This window comes from Populus trichocarpa, chromosome 6, assembly GCF_000002775.5.
Source record: "Populus trichocarpa isolate Nisqually-1 chromosome 6, P.trichocarpa_v4.1, whole genome shotgun sequence".
NCBI lineage: Eukaryota > Viridiplantae > Streptophyta > Magnoliopsida > Malpighiales > Salicaceae > Populus > Populus trichocarpa.
Window position 1 is genome coordinate 23119424 of NC_037290.2, and position 19822 is coordinate 23139245.

General features: G+C 34.1%; 2 protein-coding genes across 2 annotated transcripts; one reads left to right on the forward strand and one right to left on the reverse strand.

Annotated features, from left to right (window-relative positions):
• The first annotated feature begins 9212 nt into the window (after positions 1–9212).
• Positions 9213–10170, forward strand: LOC7462249 (glutaredoxin-C6). The gene has a single exon (XM_002308516.4). It carries the CDS (start codon positions 9327–9329, stop codon positions 9780–9782), a length of 456 nt encoding a protein of 151 aa, XP_002308552.2. The 5' UTR covers positions 9213–9326; the 3' UTR covers positions 9783–10170.
• A 5854-nt stretch (positions 10171–16024) lies between these two features.
• Positions 16025–19757, reverse strand: LOC7470692 (probable ADP,ATP carrier protein At5g56450). The gene is made up of 2 exons (XM_002309457.4): positions 19056–19757; positions 16025–16955 (listed from the first exon to the last, which is right to left on the reverse strand). Exons 1-2 carry the CDS (start codon positions 19401–19403, stop codon positions 16320–16322), a joined length of 984 nt encoding a protein of 327 aa, XP_002309493.1. The 5' UTR covers positions 19404–19757; the 3' UTR covers positions 16025–16319.
• Positions 19758–19822: the final 65 nt, after the last annotated feature.

Here is a 19822-nt window from a genome sequence, read left to right on the forward strand (position 1 = left end):
AATTCCATCAAAAGGTCCTCTTCTTCGAAGGGGAAAAAAAAAAAAACCCTTCAAATTCCCCCGTTCTTCCATACATGCTTTGCATGTCTACTTTATTATGATGAAAATGACGAAAGCTTAGCTTATTTCATAAATAATAACCGGGAAGTTTAGTCAAAATTGCACTTGGTTACTGAATTTAATTTAAAAAAACTATAATATATATCCTAAATTTTAATACGCGCATAATAATTCATTTTGTACTTGGCATGCAAAATGAAAAAGAAAATCATCTAATTATTTATAAGTTTGTGACGCGTATATTAAATATTATAATCTTGTCATTAAATAAATAAAAAAACCTTGGTTATTTCTTCCACCCATCTTCTTTCTCTACCCACCAAACCTAGTCGCCACCTTCCTTTCCCTTTAATCCCTCGTCAGCCACAATCTCTGATTATAAACTCACCAAACCCACAATCCGTGATTAAAACCATAAACACCCAGCCTCACCAAACCCACAATACGTGATGAATGATGAAATCTAATTAATGTTGCTTCATGATTTCATGTCCTAAACAAAACAAATATGAAGATCCAAAAACCTAATGAAATCACAATCTTTAGACAAATCAAGCTGCAACATGTCAGGAGTTTGTCCTGTTTTGCAATCTTTTGTCAAGATTGATGCTTGACAATCTCTAGCTGTTGCCATTGTGCAGAAGATATATACCCCACCAGTTTTTTGCAAGACAGAGGTCGTTCTTTTGTAATTTACAAGGGGAATGTTGGGCTATGAATTCACTCCCGGATTTAAAAGGGCGAGCAATGCACATTTTTTATGGAGGGTGGATATATAGCTTTTGTTCGTACGTGACAACAACATCAAGTAAACACTGTTTTCCTAGAAAATGAGTATTTATGCATCATGCATGCTTGGAATTCATTTCCTTTCACCAATAAATTACCTTTACAGGGATGATTTGTTGTTAATTAAACTGAAAATGTGAAAAAATCATCTCTATACATACATGTTACCTAGCTAGCCATCCAAGATCAAATTAACAGAAGAAAAAAAAAAGCAAACCAATATTGCAACCTAGCTTTTCTAGGAACTCATGACTCAGAAGCCAACAGTCAGAAGCAAAAAAAGAAAGCTGAATCAACCATTTCAAAAGTGTACAATACGTAAGGATCTTGCATTAGTCGATTCTTAATTTGATGCATATTTGACAATTCAGCAAAGCCCCTCTTGGCCACTAAGCATGCATGATTTTTCTTTCCACAGATGCCAACTTCCATAATTGCGCAAATCGGTACTAGCTAGCAGCAGTTGTAGTCGTAGTACTAAGCTCCATAGCTTCTAAAATAATTGCAATAAAGGTGAGGAAGGACCCCAACACTTCTCTCCATAAGCAACCCCCCACCTCATTGTCTGGCCTCAAAATCTCACCCAACACCCATTTGATTGACTCATCATGATTTAACCTCCCCCAAAATGGACCCACTTACAATCATGACTGCCACGTGGACGGACAGCAATGAACAAGTACTTGTAGTTGTGCCTTGATATGGGCCATGAGAGAAAAGAAGAAGATACCCTCTTTTGAAAGGATCAAGAGAGAAGGGTGAAAGTAACGAGCGCAAACAAGTCTATTCTTAATTTTTAGCATGGAATTTTTTTTAAAAAAAATATCGGTGAAATAATATATTTGAAAAAGGTTGAACATGATATTTTTAAAAAACTATAATTTTTATAGTTTATTGATATGCAAAATAGTAATATCTTTTAAAAAATATTAAATTATTAAGAAAGATTAAAAAAAATTTAAAAAAATGAATGAATGAAAAAAACCTCACCAAACCTTCAATTACAACATTATTGGTACCATAAAAAAAATCCCAACAAAAAAAATTTAATAAATAAAAAAAATCAACAATTATCCAAGTGAGACATACTTATCATCTAAAAATAAAGGGTGACTAACTTGTTTTTTATGATAAATCTGACATATTCAAGTCATCATTAATAACTTTTTTTATATTATTTAATTTATCTTAATAAGATATTTATAAGTTTACTAGTAGTATTATAATCAAAATTTTAATGTTTCCAACAATTTTTTTTCTCTTTCCTCTCTTCTCTTCTTTCTATTTAATATTTTTTTTAAACATGTCAATGTAAACTATAACAATCGTATTTCTCATTTACAAAAATTAAAAAAAGTACAACCTATATTATTTTACCAATACTTTTTACTATATTATTCCATCAATATTTTTAATTCACTTTTATCATTTTAAAAAAAATCCGCAAACAAGGTGAAGAGCCGACACAGATTCAGATCATTGCGTCATAGGGACCCATTTATGACCTGCGACTGTCATGTAAGTTACGTCACCCAGGTGTCACCCTCAATCAGTCAACGAGCTAAATAAATTAAAACAATAGAGACAGCGGCGCCGACAGGTTAAAGGAGCAAATTAAGGACATGTCATAACAGTGGGTTGTTACTATAGGGAGGTCGTGCTAATGTGCGCGTTAAGGGTTGATGCGCCCTATGGGAGAATGCGGATCCGCATTTACGGGTACGGATGTGATGACTGAAGTTGTACACATTTTCCGTGTCTCTGGTGGATCAACACCATCTTTTGGAAGGCTACTCCATGTTGTTGCCCACGTGGATCTCTTATGTTTTTTGATTTATTTTTTTTATTTGTACCATTTACTAATCAAATCAATTCCGCTGCTTGTTACGCGAGTTACAACTTGGGGCACATTTTACTTTTGCGTTTGTAACTATTTTTATATATTAAAAGTACATATGATTTAAAAAAATTAAATTAACATTTGATAATAAATTTAATATTTTGATGTCAAAAATAAAATAAAAATTTATTTTATTTTTAAGTAATAAACACTTTTAAAAACATACCCTACAGTACTATCGATCATACCAATCACACACCTGAAACATATCTTGATACATGTTAAAAAGAATTTTTTTATATAAATTTTATAATTTTAACATTCATAAACTGATTTAAACAAATTAGAAAGATAAATGTTTATTATATGATGTCAAATGACTTGGATGTGCAATACAAAATTCTATGAATTAGCCTATCAGAGATTAAACAGAAGATCCATCAATGAAAAGGTTGGTATCTTTTTTTCTAGAGGAAGACGGGTTCATGATGATTATTTGAATTAGTTTCTATTCCTAGTCTTAATTATTCATGAAAATAACATCATCAAATCAACAAAGGGTATCGTATACTCTAAAAATAAAGGAATTATACCATATATATGTCGTCATGCTGAATCGATCTTAAGTTTCTTTAAAAGAAGAGGATATAATTTTAGCTTAATCTTGTCATTAAAAACAAACAAATCTCTAATTAAAGCTTGTAAAAAAAATTGAAGTTTTTATTGAAGTATTTAATTTTATTATTTTCCTAATACAAATCAACAATTTAAAGTGACTTGGGGCACTCGCTAGCTCTTTCCTTGTAGATTATACGTTAAAAAAAAAAAAACTTAAATGATTCTCAACTACTTAGAGTATAATTAATCCGAATCCTGTGTGGATCATTGATGGTTGCCCCTGTTGAATCGAGTGAGTGTTAGAGAATAATATAAATGCGACCTCACTTAACAGTTTAAACTATTGGGTTGAGATGGTTCCTTAACATGGTATCAGAGCCTTGATGACCAAGCGGTCACGAGTTTGAATCTCATCATTCCCATTTATTTGATAAAAATTAAGCATAAGGTAAAGTGGGCTTATACAAGTTTCAAGCCCAAAGAGCTTTCACTTGAGAGGGTATGTTAGAAAATAATATAAATGTGACCTCATCTAACAGCTAATTAAGCTATTGGGTTAAAATGGTTCTTTGACAGTGAGGTGTTGGTTGGTAGTGTTGTCTAAGGGATTTACACAGAATTCCTCAGATAATTAGCTAAAAGAAAAACAGAGAAAAGGGTTCAAGTGTGAAGTATGATCATTGGATTTCTAGCGACAGGTCAAATAACAACAGAAAAATCTGAACCATCAGAGAAAAAGATAAAGCAACTAAAAGTATGAAACGTTTGAAGTTGCCCTAAGGTGTCATTGCATATGTCATGTGGCTTGTCCTCTGCTACGTATGTGATAGTCAACTATAGTGACAAATTGCATTACTTGGGGTAATTACTGCTTGAAGGATCCATGAATAGTCAAGGAAGCTGTAGCATGCTGGTTTTCCATTCCCCCCCTCCACTTCTTTTCTTCTCTTTTCCTTTCGGCTGATACACGAGGAAGAAAATAGTTGCTTCGATAATTATTGTTTCAGTCTTTTTTCCTTCCCCGTTTCTTGACTGGGATATTGCTTATATTGACTCTTAATCGGCTACAAGTATGTAAATTGATGGAGGCAAGTGATATAAGAACCAATTATATGCATATATTAATTAATATATTTATCAGGGTTTTTTGTTAGATCAAACTACTAAATAGTAGTTCAAAGAAAGGAAAACAATTAACTACAACAAAAAATTAGGATAAATTGTTAGGGTTAAGCCAAGGAATTAAAAAGGCTGGGATCGATCAGGGATCGAGAGCTTATTTATATATATATACAACTTTTTTTTTTTTTTTGTATTTCGTGTTAATGTGGCAAAGATCATCGTATCTAACCAAAGAATTGTGTTTAGGTAAAGAATTTGGCTGCCTGCCATTATGCATTGGTGGGTTTTTTGGCCCTCTGTGCAATCCAAGTCGACCTTTTGCTGAGTTAGGACAAGGCAAAGCAACCAGCACAGGCAACAGCCTTTATGGTTTCTCCACGAAAACATTAAAGAGAGACACTGTATGGCTGATGTTAAGCATGACGATCTGCAAAAAAAAAAAAAAAAAAAAAAGGAAGAAGAAAAGCTACGATCGACTTGATATTTAGATTTGACCTAGCGTGCATGGTGACCACGAGTACCACTTCCACAAAACTAATTAATAAAAGGATGCCTGGTCCATGCTCTTCCCATTACTTTGTGAGGTCTGATATGATAAATGAACACTGCATATTCTTACACTTGAATCTTTCCATTAGATCCAGTCAAGTGGAGTATCCAACTATAATCTTTAGGTTGTAGAAAAATACAATCATCCACGTGAGGTCATTCTTGTCATTTAACACCAACTCCCCCCTCTCTCGAATTCTCGATCTAGATGAAAGGGATGTTTAATACAACCTTTGTTTCAGGTGTTTTTTAAAAGTGTTTTTAGCTTAAAATAAATATTAAATCGATTTAATTTCTTTTAGTATTTTATGATGGTTTTGATGTAAAAATACAAAGAAAAAAACTTATTTTAACATATTTTCAATCAAAAAATAATTTTAAAAAGTATTTTACACTAAAATTTCAAACACGATAAAATTAAAAAATCCATATGGTTGTTAGGCTTGTGTCCACCAACCATGCATGACATTGACATCAAAACCTTGACCTAATTAAAGCATGTTTCAAGATTCTTCTTTGTAAATAAATCGGAAAAAAAAAGGGAATAATTTCAGGGTAAAAATCATTGTGTTTTGGATTATAAAGTAAAATAGTCTTTTTAATCCTCAAATTTAATAGTCTAGCCATCCCTCTTAACATTAAACACATGACATCTCTCGACAAAAATCCCAAATAAACGTCGTACGTAATCATTCAAGCTCAAGTTTTTATTTAAGTTTATATAATATAGAAGAAGGAAAGCAATGATAATATATTTAACACCATGTAATTAATATCTTGGATGCTCCCATGCACCCAATATCGTGGTCAACTATGGCATTGAAATTGCTCTTGTCATCATATAAGCTCGGTGAATCTACCTGTTTCTATTTATTTATTGAAAATATTCCAATTTAAGCTACCATGGGTGCAAGAATTGAGTGTTAATTATAAAAAAATAGATGAAAAAATAACGAAAAGAGGGCATCCACGTTTTGGAAGGTTAGTGGGTCCTCCTCCTGGGTGTTGCCATCCGCTTACTCATCAATCACAACATATGGCAGACACCATATTTACCACCATCGATGGTTCAACTTCAAGAACCCTCCCTGATTTATGATGGTAGGGACCGCAGGTCACCCCACCGTTCACCATCAAGCAGGCTGCCGAACCACGTGGAAAAAACTCATTGGCCGGACGCTTGCAGTTTCAAAAGTGAAGATGGGCACACTTCCCTCCATTTTATTTCCCGAAGACCACAATCTCCACGCCGGAAGGAAAGTTAAAGCGCCACCACGTGTCAAAATGGGAACGTCATGATGACGGGAAAGTGTAATTACATTCCGATGATTATGTCATGAGGATGGGCTCCACCATAATAGCAGCAGCTCTTCTCCACGTCATCTGACTTTTTCTTTTTCTTTTTCCTTTTAAATTAAGGGAAATGCTATGGCCACAGCCTTTCTGTTTCTGTACCCAAGTTCTCTCTTTCATCTCGTTTTACCCAAGTTCTCTCTTTCATCTCGTTCCTCAAAGAATAATTACTTAAAATTAATTTTTTTATATTTATAAATATAATAATATTAAACATAATTTTTTAACAATAAAAACATATTATTTTAATATATTTTTAAATAAAAATTACTAATTACTGTAATGTGAAAGATGGTTAGAACCTGCACGGGAAGCGTTTAGAAAATATTTTTATTGTAAAACAAAGAGGAGAAGATGCTTTTATTAAGGCGGGTGGCGTAACGGCTCAATCTTGCGGTTCCACGTTAAAGTCAAAGTGACGTAAGGGTCATTTACTTGAGTATCATCACCACACCCATCCCCATGTGAGTGAGTGGCCACCTCTCCAGCAGTTATCCAGTATTTCCGAATTACCGTATTGCTTACAATCACTTCCATTTATGTGCACATTTACAGCCTTCACGCGCTGCCTGGCCTCGTGAAATCCAATCTCCCCACAATTCTACCCCTCTTGATCTGTCTATTTCCTGTCTCATGTTTAAATGCGTATTATTTGTTTTTTAAGATAATTTTTAAATATTAAATTGAAAAGAAAAATCTCGCATGCTGTTACCTCTCTCGTTGACATAAAATCATAAAACGTGAGAAATGCTCTGGCTACAATTGTGAGGGTGCAATTGATACAATTATGTGTAGGGGAGTGGTGAGAAAAAAACTGAAAAATCAAGAAAACTAGGAAAAAAAATTAAAAAAACCAAACCGTGAAAAAAAATCGATTAAAATTTTAAAAAAACCGACCGGTTCAGTTCGGTTTCAGTTTTATAAGCCCAAAACTGAAAATCAGAACCGAAACGAACCCAAAACAAAAAAAACCGAGCCAAACCGATAAAAAACCGAGTCAAACCAGAAAAAACAGAGCCAAACCGGTTTGAACAGGTTTTTGTCTAAAAAACAGAACCAAACCGAACCGAAACCGGTCGGTTTGAACCTGTTTCAGGTAAAAATTTTTAAAAAATTTCATTTTGGTTAATATTTTTTTGATAAAAACCAAACCGAACCGAAAATGATGACGTTAATCATACGTGAAATGGACGTGAATGGCTGGGATCTTTACACGGTGTTTGATGCAAGTGACTGCCTCGCTGGGTAGGATATTATAAAATAACTCTTTCATTTTGGTACGCGACAAAAATAAGTTGCCATTAAATTAATTTAAACTACGGAAGTTACTGTAACTCTAGGGGTGGAATAATGTGCTGAACACAGGGACACGGTAACTTTCCTATAGTTTTCTTTTCGGGACATGGAATAGTGTTTTGAGTATAGAGGAACAGTAATTTCCTTGGCTGTTTACTTTTACAGTTTTACTATTCAGTAGAGTAGTCTCACGATGAAGTTGTACTTTAACCATAGAAACTTCAATTGTTATTTTTAAATTGCATGGGGTAGAATAATTTATTTACTTTTCTTCACAGTAAAATAAATTGCCTACCCCTGAGATAAAAGGAATAAAATTCACAATCAAAGGCTTTATATTCTTTTCAATTTTTTTATATCAATATAATTATTTAATTACCCTTTAAATAAAAATCTACCTTGCTTATCTTTATCATTATAGCTTTTTAGTTAATATCAAATTGATCCGGAGATATTTTTATATTTCACCATCCATTAAGTATTATTAAAAAAACCATGCCAATAATTTTAAAATATACTCGGTTTTTATGTTTGTCCCTTTAAAATTTTAAAGTAGCTCTTTAATTTGTTATTTCTGATTATTATTTTTTTTGTTTGGAATAATTTATAAAATTAAGATTCCTTTTCAATTTCATCCCCTTTAATTTTTTATCTTTTAAATCTGATGCTTATTCTTTTAATTGTTATTTGTTTTATTTGAGATAATTTTTTAAAATTGATTTTCTTTTACTTCATCTTTCAACATTAAATTGGTTGTGAATTGAGTTTTTTTTATTGAGATCGGATCTAGAATTTCATATATTGCAAGTTTTAGTTATTAATCCAGGTTTAAAAATCTCACTCAAATTTGCTTGTTTTTATTCTTTTTTAAAACTCATATTTTTTCATTCTCATCCATCCCAGTAATTATTTGATTGGAAAACAAACCATAAATAAAGGGAAAAAACATGAGCAAATGTAAGTAGCAGAAGTAGCAGCAAGAGAGAGGGAGAGAGAGAAGCTGCCTTGGGTAGCAGCTGATGCTGCAGTGCGAGAGAGATCTGAGGCACTCACTTGACAGTAGAGTAGAGTTGAGGGAGTTCCTCCTCCTCCACTCTACTATTGTAGATCTGTGTTTTTCTCTCTAAATAATAATATCGGCTGCTCCCTGAATACATGTAAGTTGTCGAACGTGTTAAATGTTAAATATATTATGTTATGTTTCTGGACAAAGATTGAATAAATAAAAATAAATTATTTTAATTTAAAAAAAACTAAAAACTAAAATATAAAATCCCAAACAATTTGTTTTTCTAATCAAGAAAAAAAAAGAAAAAAAGAACAGAAGGTACTTTAGTCTACAGGATGAACACACACAGTTATAATATAACTTGTAAGGAAGCAATCGTACATCTAAGAAAGCAGTGTGGGCGCGTGGGCTTGGAAAAGTAAGATAAACTCGCGCAAGCATTGATCCCGAAAGAAAGAAAGAAAGAAAGCAAAAGACTTTGTAATTTGCAGTTGCAAACACAGTACTATGTGATGTAAGCAACCCCACCTCCTCCCCTCCTCTTTCCTTCCCTTTCATTTATAAATATAAACACTCCTCCCTCTATAAGCTCCCACTTGCTCCCCCCGTTGACATCAACTCGCACCTACTACTCTCTTCCTTCCTCCACAACACCAACACTTCATTTCTCTCTCAATTCCCGTCCTGGCGATGCAACGACTACGTCGACGTTGCTCCAACGACGTCGTTCGTCTCGACCTCACTACCCCACCAAACTCCTCCTCTTTATCCATCGACGGTGCAGAATCCACTGAGACAAGAATCCAACGACTTATATCAGAGCACCCTGTTATCATTTTCTCTCGATCTTCTTGTTGCATGTGTCATGTCATGAAGAAACTCCTTGCCACTATTGGTGTTCACCCCACTGTCATCGAATTAGACGACCACGAGATCTCCGCCCTCCCTCCCGCCGCTGAAGACGGTTCCCCCTCCCCCTCCTCTCTTGCCCCAGCTGTCTTCATCGGCGGCACCTGTGTTGGTGGTCTCGAGTCTCTTGTTGCTCTTCACCTTAGTGGACATCTTGTGCCTAAGCTTGTTGAAGTTGGTGTCCTGGCTTTCTCTCCTGGGTATGATAATAATAATAATCCTATCATATCCTCGTAATAACAACAACAGCAGCAATATATTATTATTATTATTATTATTATTATTAAAAAAGGAGTAATGAAATTATGATTTTAGATTTGGGTTTTTAATCTACTGTTATTAATGTAAGTGAACATAAATGATTACTAGCGAGAAATGATCAATTTCTCTGTTTATTTAAGGGTCTCCGCTACAATATAGCAGTAGTAGCAGTAGTACCAGAAGAAATCAAGAAAGTCTGCTTCCAGTTTAAGATTATGTTTTTGTCTTAAATTGGATTTAGATTAAGTAAGTACTTTGTCTGATTAAATATTGTTGGGTTGTCGATCAAGTCAGTTCTAGTGAGAACAAGTAGTGTGTAATATTTGATTTATGAAAGGAGTACTTGCAGGTTTTCAAGATTTCATTGGCATTGTCCTTCCTTCCTTCTTTCTTTCCTTCTTTCTTTCTCCATGAGTTGATTTAATACTAGCTAAAGAACAATCAATCATGCATACAATGCGTGGGACCCATTTCCAATAATTGAAAAATCAGAGCCGTTCAATTTTCTTGGTTTTGGTTTGGTTACTGTGATCATCTTTGGGGGGTTAAGGAGAGATGGGTTTGGGAGTACTACTTGGTGAAAATGACATGAGAGTGGAGACTAGAGGGAGTGGGTTTCTGTCAGATATTCTGACAAAATTCTTTCAATTATTATATATTGCTTCCAAAATCATGCAAGCCCTAGTAATTAATTCTTCTGATTTATAATTTGCGGCCTGGACCAACTCAATTTGAGACACGAATAACAGGTAGGAACAACTCATCTTCACTTCAAAATGTTACGAAAACCACGAATGGAAAAAAGATTCCAGGTTGTGAAAAGAGAGAGCACTAATGGTGGAAACTATTGCTTCTTCTGATCTTTCCCCTTTTCCCACCCTTTCTTACCTGGAAATCGAAAGAGAATAATGGGAAAAAGTGGTGCTTAGTCATGGCTTAGCTAGGCTACCATGTCCAAAAAGTCTAGTAGAACTTACCTCCTAGATTCAAATACATGCCTTACAGTTCATCACATTACTCGTATATTAATTTGGGCCAACAAGTTGTTGTATTTGTATGGATGATCCCCATGTAGATTTATTGCCTTCATTTGCAGTAGAAAACAAAACGAGGGTATAATTTTAATCTGTTAACATCTACTAGTATATAGATTAATGAGGTTTTTTCTGGTGTTAATTTGAGATGACTTGATCATGGTGATCTGTTCTTGAAGAGCTAAAAACTTAGCTGTGACTTAACTGGACAAAAGACAAAACACGATATACATAGATCAAGCTAATTAATTTGTTTAGATGGTAGGTATATAGTATATTTTCGTGAATCTGACAAAGAAGGTTCCCCTAAAAATTAAAGATTTAAAACCAAATTAAGGGGTGATGCCAAATTTGTCACCACTCCACGAGACAGCCTGCAAGGGGGCGGTGTCACCACCCATGACATCGATAAATCTTCAACCACCTGACAGCCTGATATTACTCGCCATCGATCCTGCTCTTTCCACACGCCCATCCTCGCCCCCATCACACACACGGATGCACAAGATTCTTAGCATTAATCTTCCCACTTGGAAGCTTAATTAACTAATATATGTGCAGGTGTACTTGTGAGAAATCAATTGCTAACATCACTCATCTTGGCCCATGATCACCATGGCCATCATGCGTCTAGCACCTTGTAAAGATCCTCCCGAATCCATGTGCTTGCCCTTGATCGTATCTATAATTAAACAAGATGGGCTATAAAAACGTTCTTGTTGCTAAAAGATTTCATTTTTCTTAGTGTTCGAGCTGAGAGACCATAATTTACCCATGTTAACTACTTGAGAAAGATAACTACTGGCAAAGACAGGGAAATTAATGAAAGGCAACCCTAGAGATATCTTCCCTCACCTTACTTGAAGAGACTGTGCCCTTCACTTAGCTAGGCTGATTATAAATTTGTTGGCCAATTCCAGGTCGAGGTTAATTAAAAAACTTGAGAAGAGGAATATATAAGGTACTTCATAGATCTTTTCCCATTTAGGAAAAGAAGACGGGCTGTAGAGGGTGATAAATTATAGTAAGAAAAGGCTTAACCCTAACATAAGGCAATTGGGACCCATTTCCTCTGGGCTTGGAAAGGACAGCTACAGCCTACAGGCTAGGTGATGATGACAATAACAACATCAACAAACCACAGCCACAATTACCACCACCCACCATTAGAGTGCTTTCTTCACTTTAATTTTGTTTTTCACCTTCTTTAATAATGAATCACACTTGGCAAACATGCAATGGTGTTGATATAGCAAGTGACGGACCCAACCCTAGAATCTTTTTTCTTTACACTCCAACGTAAGAAAATCAACTTGTGATTCTGTATATTTGAAAAATACTAATAGCAATATCACCAATTTAATACTCCACAAAAGGTAGGTAATTTGTAGGAGGAGAAGTGGTATTTGATCTTTTTTTATATATATGAGGACATGGGAATTAAGCAATCCAAGTACTATCCCCACTGAAAGTTCCTTGATGGTAGGGTTTTTAGGTGGCACTTTGTCTAAATTAATCAGTCTAAAGCTACAAAAGCATCTTCCCCTTTATTTTTATTTTTATTTTGAATGGTGAAGTCATGGTTGCTTAATAACTCTAGCCTTCTTTATGAGATTCCCACTTTACTCCCACAAATTTTATTCACCCATTTATTATACTATTCACTGTAATTTGCTCTCCCAATTTGGTATAAATTATTGTTATTAGAACCAGCCGTAGTGAGCGGTTCGATCAACTCGTTAATAGACAGGTTAATCCATGTTTATTTCAAGATTATATCTATTTAGATAAAAAATTATCTAAATTAAAATAAATAAATTATTAAATTTACTCTTCAAACCAAATTAAACCCGAACCAAAACACCTACTGTCATGTCCACTGTATCATATTTATTATTAGCCCTAAATAGTCCATCTCCAGCCTGGTAAACACCTTCCCTAGATATTCCTCGTATAGTTTACTTACAAATCACCAACTGCCATGTAATTGCACAATTCAGTCATTCTTGCATCACTTCCCAGAGAGAAGAAAAAAGGAAAAAAAACACTCCCATGTCCCATCTCTAAGCAGCTAACTAAAGAGCTTGTGATGTGATGGACATAAATGGCACTGAGACATTTCAGGACAGCATATTCTGATTATAGTTTCTCTTTTTTCCCCCGTCTAATAGAGCCCACTACCTCACTATTATACAGTATTTATTATTTTAATAACTTAGTTGTTCGTGTTTTTCTTTTGGGGTCTCATTGTTCTTGATGCTTGATGATGCAATGGAAGAAAAAAATTATGACATTGTTGTTTATTTTTTTCTGGTCAATTAAACTGAAACCAAGCATAGAGGATTCCAAACACATAGTCGGCAGCACACAGAATGGGAAAGAGAATTGAGGCCATTGAAGCCCAAGATTCGATTCCTATGATTGATCAAGAACCAATATATGCTTGCTAAGAGGATCTTTGAATTTGTTCCAACTGTAGCTCATATAACATAGAATTTGACTTCTGCTGATGACTAATCATTCCAAACAAGAATGTTATGGAGACTATATATATATATTTGGGAATCTGCAGCCACTGATAGAGACCGAGGAAATTGAAGAAGAACCAAGCCCCTTTTGTTGACAGGGAGAGCTTGCTACTGCTGCCTTCCCTTGTCACTCCAGTTTCCAACTATCTTCACCTCACATTTTAACATATGGCCATTTTCAAGGTGTCGCCTCACCAGCCAAGTTTTACTGCTGCTGGTGATAGTCATGGCCCAAGCATCCAACCTTCTTTGAAATTCTTCCTCATATAAATTATTTTTTAATTTTTTTTATATAAAATATTAAAAATTTAATTTTTTAAATTTTTTCAAGTTGATCTGGATCAACCCGTGTAATTTAGGTCCTAATTCTCTTAGCCAAATCTTTTTTTGAATCGGGTCTGATGATAACTATGTGATCTACACTTAGTAAGATTAGTTAGGGATCCATTTTTCACTTTTCATTTTCCCATTTAAAAATGATATTTTAAATTAGAAACAACTTTTTTTTTACTTTAAAAACGTAAAAAATTAACAATCAACTGTCAATAATATTCAAAATCAAACAAGTGATTTTATGAAATCATAACAGTGGTAGCAGATTTTTCTTTCAGTAAAAATATTTAAAAAAAAACAATTTTTTTTTAATTTCTGATTCTGTAATTGGAAAACATAAATAGAAACCTCTTTGGTTGTTTTTGTTTAAAAAAATCAATTAGTTAGCCGTCAGTAATTATAACGTAACATATACTAAAACACCCAGGACAATTATTGTATCAATTTTTTTTTTACTCAATGTTTTTTAGTTGCATCTTTCTAGGTCTAAATTGATGAACTATTTGTAAAATTTTATTAAGGATTGGAAAATTTCAATGATAGGGACCAAAGTTAACAACACGGAGAAATATAATGGCCACTATAATATTCAGAGGAAAAAATCATTTCAGTCCACAAGATTATTTTCTTATTTTTCTATCCTTTTAAAGTTATTTTTATGTACTTTTCTAGCCTATTTGCATGGAATGATTCTTGAAATTATAGTAAAAGTATCAAATTAAAGGTTTGAGAACCAAGTAAAAGGAGGATACAATTGATCTGGCTACCCATATGTGCTACACCAAAATTTATTTTAGTCCTAAAGTACTTAAAAAAAAACAATTTTGATTTTTGGATGAGAGATAAAAAAAGTCCTGCTGGAAAATGACATTAGAGAGAAAAAGTATTTGGTTGTTACGATTTCGATAACCAAAATTGATGTCAACACGTTCCATTCAACTAGTAGCTAGGATGATATGGAGTTGGTTTTGAATCTTAATCATGCATATAAAAATAAATCAAAGTTGAAAGAGAAAACCTTCTCGGTTTGATTTTGTGTTTTTAAACCATTTTGAAAGTTATTTATCATGATAAAATAGATTTTTAAGCTTTTAGAGATTATGAGTTTGGGGGCCAAAATAGGTGAAAATGAATTTTTCACACCAAATCCTTAAGCCTTGATTTTTCAACAACCAAAATGGTGGCCGGATTCTGAGTAAAAAAATCACGTATTATGTGATTTTTTTTCAAAAAACAAAAGTGTGTTTAGATAGGTATAAAACTTCTTTGGCAAAGATTGCATGAGTTTGAGTTTTGATGATGTTTTTCTAGTATTTTTACATTTTTTTTGTTTTTTTAGTTAATTTCTTTTTTGTTTTTGAAAAAAAATTATTTTTACACGTACAATTTCTTAAATACTTCACATGCACCCTTGTCTCTTTTTAATTTTTTAATATTAGGTCAAGAATTCAAATGTTTCCATATAATTTCAAATTCATGAAATGATAACATGGCCAAAGTTTTAAGTTCTCTATTTTTAAATTTATTAGATTTTAGAACATCAATAAATCAATTTGTTTATTTTAATATCAAGGATTACGAACTTAGATGTAAGCTGTATTCTACATATTAAAAGTAACAAATACAAAAATATGTTTAGACTCTAGAATGACTAAACTTAACTTATAAAGTTATGGTTTATTCTACTGGGGTGAATCAATTTTTAACCATTAGATAGACCAACAGTTAGAAGAAATACAATAGTGCCTTAGTAATCAGACAAATAACAATACAACTTATCTTAGGTAGGGTGTATTAGAAGCGATATTATCTTTTTTATACACAACTAGTCCCCTTTATCCGAACTTTGAAGATCAGTTAGAATTTTTAGCGACTAAAATATTATTTTACCGATAAATAACAAGAATTTCTTATTTTTTTTTATCCAGGAGAACGATCATTGTGACGTTGTACACATGCGACATTGTCTTCGAATCCACTTGTCTGAGCTCATTTCTTTTTGTCTTTTGTGTTTTTCCCTTTGGAATACCAAAAAAATAATCAGAATCTAATAAAAAAATTGTTACTAATAAGAAATTTTGTCTTCTATGATTGATTGAGTTTTATTTAGATAATTTATTTTCATAAGAAAATAATTTTATTTCTTTACTTTTTATCTTCCAATACCATTCTTTCACTAATAAGTTTTTATTTTTGTTTAAAACAGAGCCCCGAGGCCCAAAACATGACACCTAGGCCCATGAGATCCCTAATCAACAGATCAACAAGAAAGCTCGGGAAAATCGCGGGACTTTGGATTCAAGTCCCACTTTCTTTTCCAAGATGATAACTCTGCAACCACTTTACTTGACGATAAAAAATACAGGTGATTGATCACCAAGAATCAACTAGGTATACAAAATCTGTATCAATCACATTCAACCTTTTTATTTGTTAACAAAAAATAAAGGGTGAATTGCCAGAACCTCAGGAGGAGTAAAGTGGCATCTAGTGCTTGCTATCGTTTAGCTGTATGGAACTCATTTGCATTTCACAATATTTTCCTTCTATAAACCGTATCACCTCATTTTACTCCAATCCTTTGGTTGAGATGAAAAACTAACCAAAACTACTCCCTGCTACAAGCCACCCCATTTCATGAACTTCTTGACCTCATCATACAAAACCAAAATGGCAGCAGCACCAGTACTCCTAAACACATTTGAAACTGCCCCACGATAGAAAGAAGCCACCCCCTCTGCCCTATAAATTTTCCTCCAGCAATCAAGTGTGCTATTATACATTGGTTGTTCCAAACCAGATTGCATCATCATCCGCCTTCGAACTGTATCCATTGGATATGACACCAACCCAGCAGATGTCGTGACTATCTGAGCCACCACCCAACGCTTCCACAATGGCAATTCAGGTTTAGCTGCTTCTCCAGACAAAATCTCCTTCATTGTATCAAACCCACCAAAATATAGACTCCTGTGAACAACCATTCCTTGCAGAGAGGCAGGAAGCCCTCTGTACACTCCTCGAACCCCATCTTTATTGTATATAGTAGTCAGGAAATGAAAAATACCTCGAAATTGACGAGCATCAGTTCTTCCAATGTCAGCAGCAAGGCGGGTGTGTGCTATATCAAGCGGGTAGATTAAAATCAGTGTCGTACAGCCAGCTGCAGCACCCGCAGTGAAGTTGGCAGGTGCGCTAGACAAAAAAGGACCATTTGGATGGTTTCCATTATGCAAGATGTTTTTATAAAGATCCTGCAAAAGAAATTAACAACCATGAGGTCATGGTAGCATAACACGAAATGGAGATGATCCTAATTCACTTGAAACTTTGATATCAATAATCAAAGCAAAAGATCACTTCCTTTTATGCAGCCAAATAAGTTAGAATCCCTATTATTATCTTCTATTGCATTATTAAATTTTCTCATGCCATGGATAATGACATTGTATATCTCAAAGAGACCAGCTACCAAAATAATATTTCAAGGAAAAAGTCATTTTCCACATCTTAGAAGTTCTGAGTAGAACTCAGCCAGCTAAAATATACCAATCCTATTTATAACATCTTGCAATCAACAAAAAATTAGTGAGTGGTATGCAGTTTAGCTATCTGCATGTCCTAATAAAAAGCTTAGGCAAACTTAGTGTCACCATGAGGTTGCAAGAGCATGACCAAGCCTTTAAAAATTTACATTTGTGGAAAAGAAAAGGTCAAAAGCCAACCTAAAAACATCAATAAGAGGTTTTATTCAGCCTTCAATGCATTCAATACACCTGTTAATATCTAAAGTTTGTTTGTCCTTAATTAAACTCTTTTCGCTCTCCTTTTGTGCAACATAGTAGTTCTTGGATCTTCGTTTCTACCGTCTTGCACAAACCAATGGACCTGTAATTAAATCCCATGCCACCTTATCTCTCTAAACAGTGTTTCTTTCATTCCTTGCTAAAGCTCACTCCAGGATCTTCTCACAATTTATAAATCCAAAGTTAATTCACCAAAATTTCAAAATTTATCCACCTATTTTACATGACATAATGAATCTATGAAGTCAATGCATAGCCAGGAACTCTCTGGTTGGGGAAGCATTTTCCATATCTTAAAAGTTCTGAGTAGATCTCAGCCAGCTAAGACAGACCAGTCCTATTTGTAACATCTTGCAATCAACAAAAAAAAATAGTGTGTCGTATGCAGTTAAGCTGTCTGAATGTCCTAAGAAAAAGCTTAGGCAAACTTAGCGTTACCGTAAGATTGCAAGAACATGACCAAGCCTTTACAAATTTACATTTGTGGAAAAGAAAAGGTCAAAAGCCAACCAAAAAATATCAGTAAGAGGTTTTATTCAGCCTTCAATGCATTCAATACACCTGTTAATATCTAAAGTTTATTTGTAATTAAACTCCTTTTGCTCTCCTTTTTTGCAACATAGTAGTTCTTGGATCTTCATTTCTACCGTCTTGCACATACCAGTGCACCTGTAATTAAAGCTCATGCCACCTTATCTCTCCAAACAGCGTTTCTTTCATTCCTTGCAAAAGCTCACTCCAGGATCTTCTCACAATTTATACATCCAAAGTTAATTCACCAAAATCTCAAAATCTATCCAACTATTTTAGATGACATAATGAATCTATGAAGTCAATGTATAGCCAGGAACTCTCTAGTTGGGGAACATTTTGATTTCCAATTCCCAATTGACAAGTTATGCATGAATTTCGTTCTCCTTTTATTTTTAAAATTAGCAAGACCCTTCTTCTAGAAAATTGCTTAAAATTTCTCCAAATTCAACTGTACCAAAATCCTGTTATCAACATTTTCCCTAAAATCTAAAATCCTCATTCCCCTACAGGCAGCAATCAGTTCCAAAGATCCTTTCCCATCAAATCCTATCAGCCCAAGTTAATAATCTTCCTATTTCTTTCTAACTTCAAGATTCTACGTTGTTAAAATTACAACATGACAAACACCAACTAAAATAAAGAACCATCCTTTACAATCATAAAAGGCAACATTCCTATCAGCCCATGTTAAAATAATCCTCCTATTTCCTTCTAACTTCAAGATTCTACATTGTTAAAATTACACCATGACAAACACCAACTAAAATAAAGAACCATCCTTTACAATCATAAAAGACAACATTCCACTTAATACGAAGTGAAATCAATCATTGCAATATTCATGTACTCATATATCAAACATTTCACATACACACACACACATCAAGAACCATCATCAAATACCAAAAACACCCAAAATACTATAAAAACAAACCACCCAATATTCCCACTGACACATTTCATCAAACACCTTACCCACAAACCAAAAACCAAAAAGAACCCAACTTTACTCACCTTGAGGGAGAAATTAAGTGCAACAGAAGGGTAATGTCTAATCACACTACTGCCATTGCCTCTCCAAAGCGAAAGAATCCCTTCTTCTTTAACTGTACGAACAATACAATCAACCATTCCTTTGAATTTCCTGCGTCCACTCCCTACAATTGCCAAATTGCTTTCTTGAGTTTGTAACAGCACCTTTGCCCTCTCAATTGGCGCCACTGTTGTATGCATTACCCCTCCCAGAAATGCACCTGCCAATAGATCTTTGTGAAAGTCTGTCAACCATTTGTACTGCCCTGATGATATTGGTGGCTTTGACCGACCTCCCTTTTCTCCTGGATCGTCATCGTCTCTACTCATTGTTAAAAACCAGAATCAGAATGAGTTTTTCTCTATAAAGATCGAATCTTTTTGGGTTTCAAGAGAGCCCCTTTCGTTGTTTATCTTTATAGTATCTCTAGAAAAGGAGAAATAGTGGGTTTTGTTCGTGTCTATTTTTTCTTGTTGGGTTGGTGCGAGAGATTCCAAAGGAAGAATCTTTTTCTTTCAATCTCCCTCTCTGTAGTTTGAGGGAAATAAAGGAAAGTCAGACCAGGCAATTCCTTTCCCGATGAGTAGTTGATCAGGACTTGTCAGCTTATATACTCTCTTTTTCCTTTGTATAGTCCTTCTCCTTCCATCTAGGAAATCTCTAAGGTCGTTTTTTTTGGGGTTTGACAAGTCAATACATTTTTTCTAACAATTTATTTATCTAAATTATAAATAAAAACCCTCTAAAA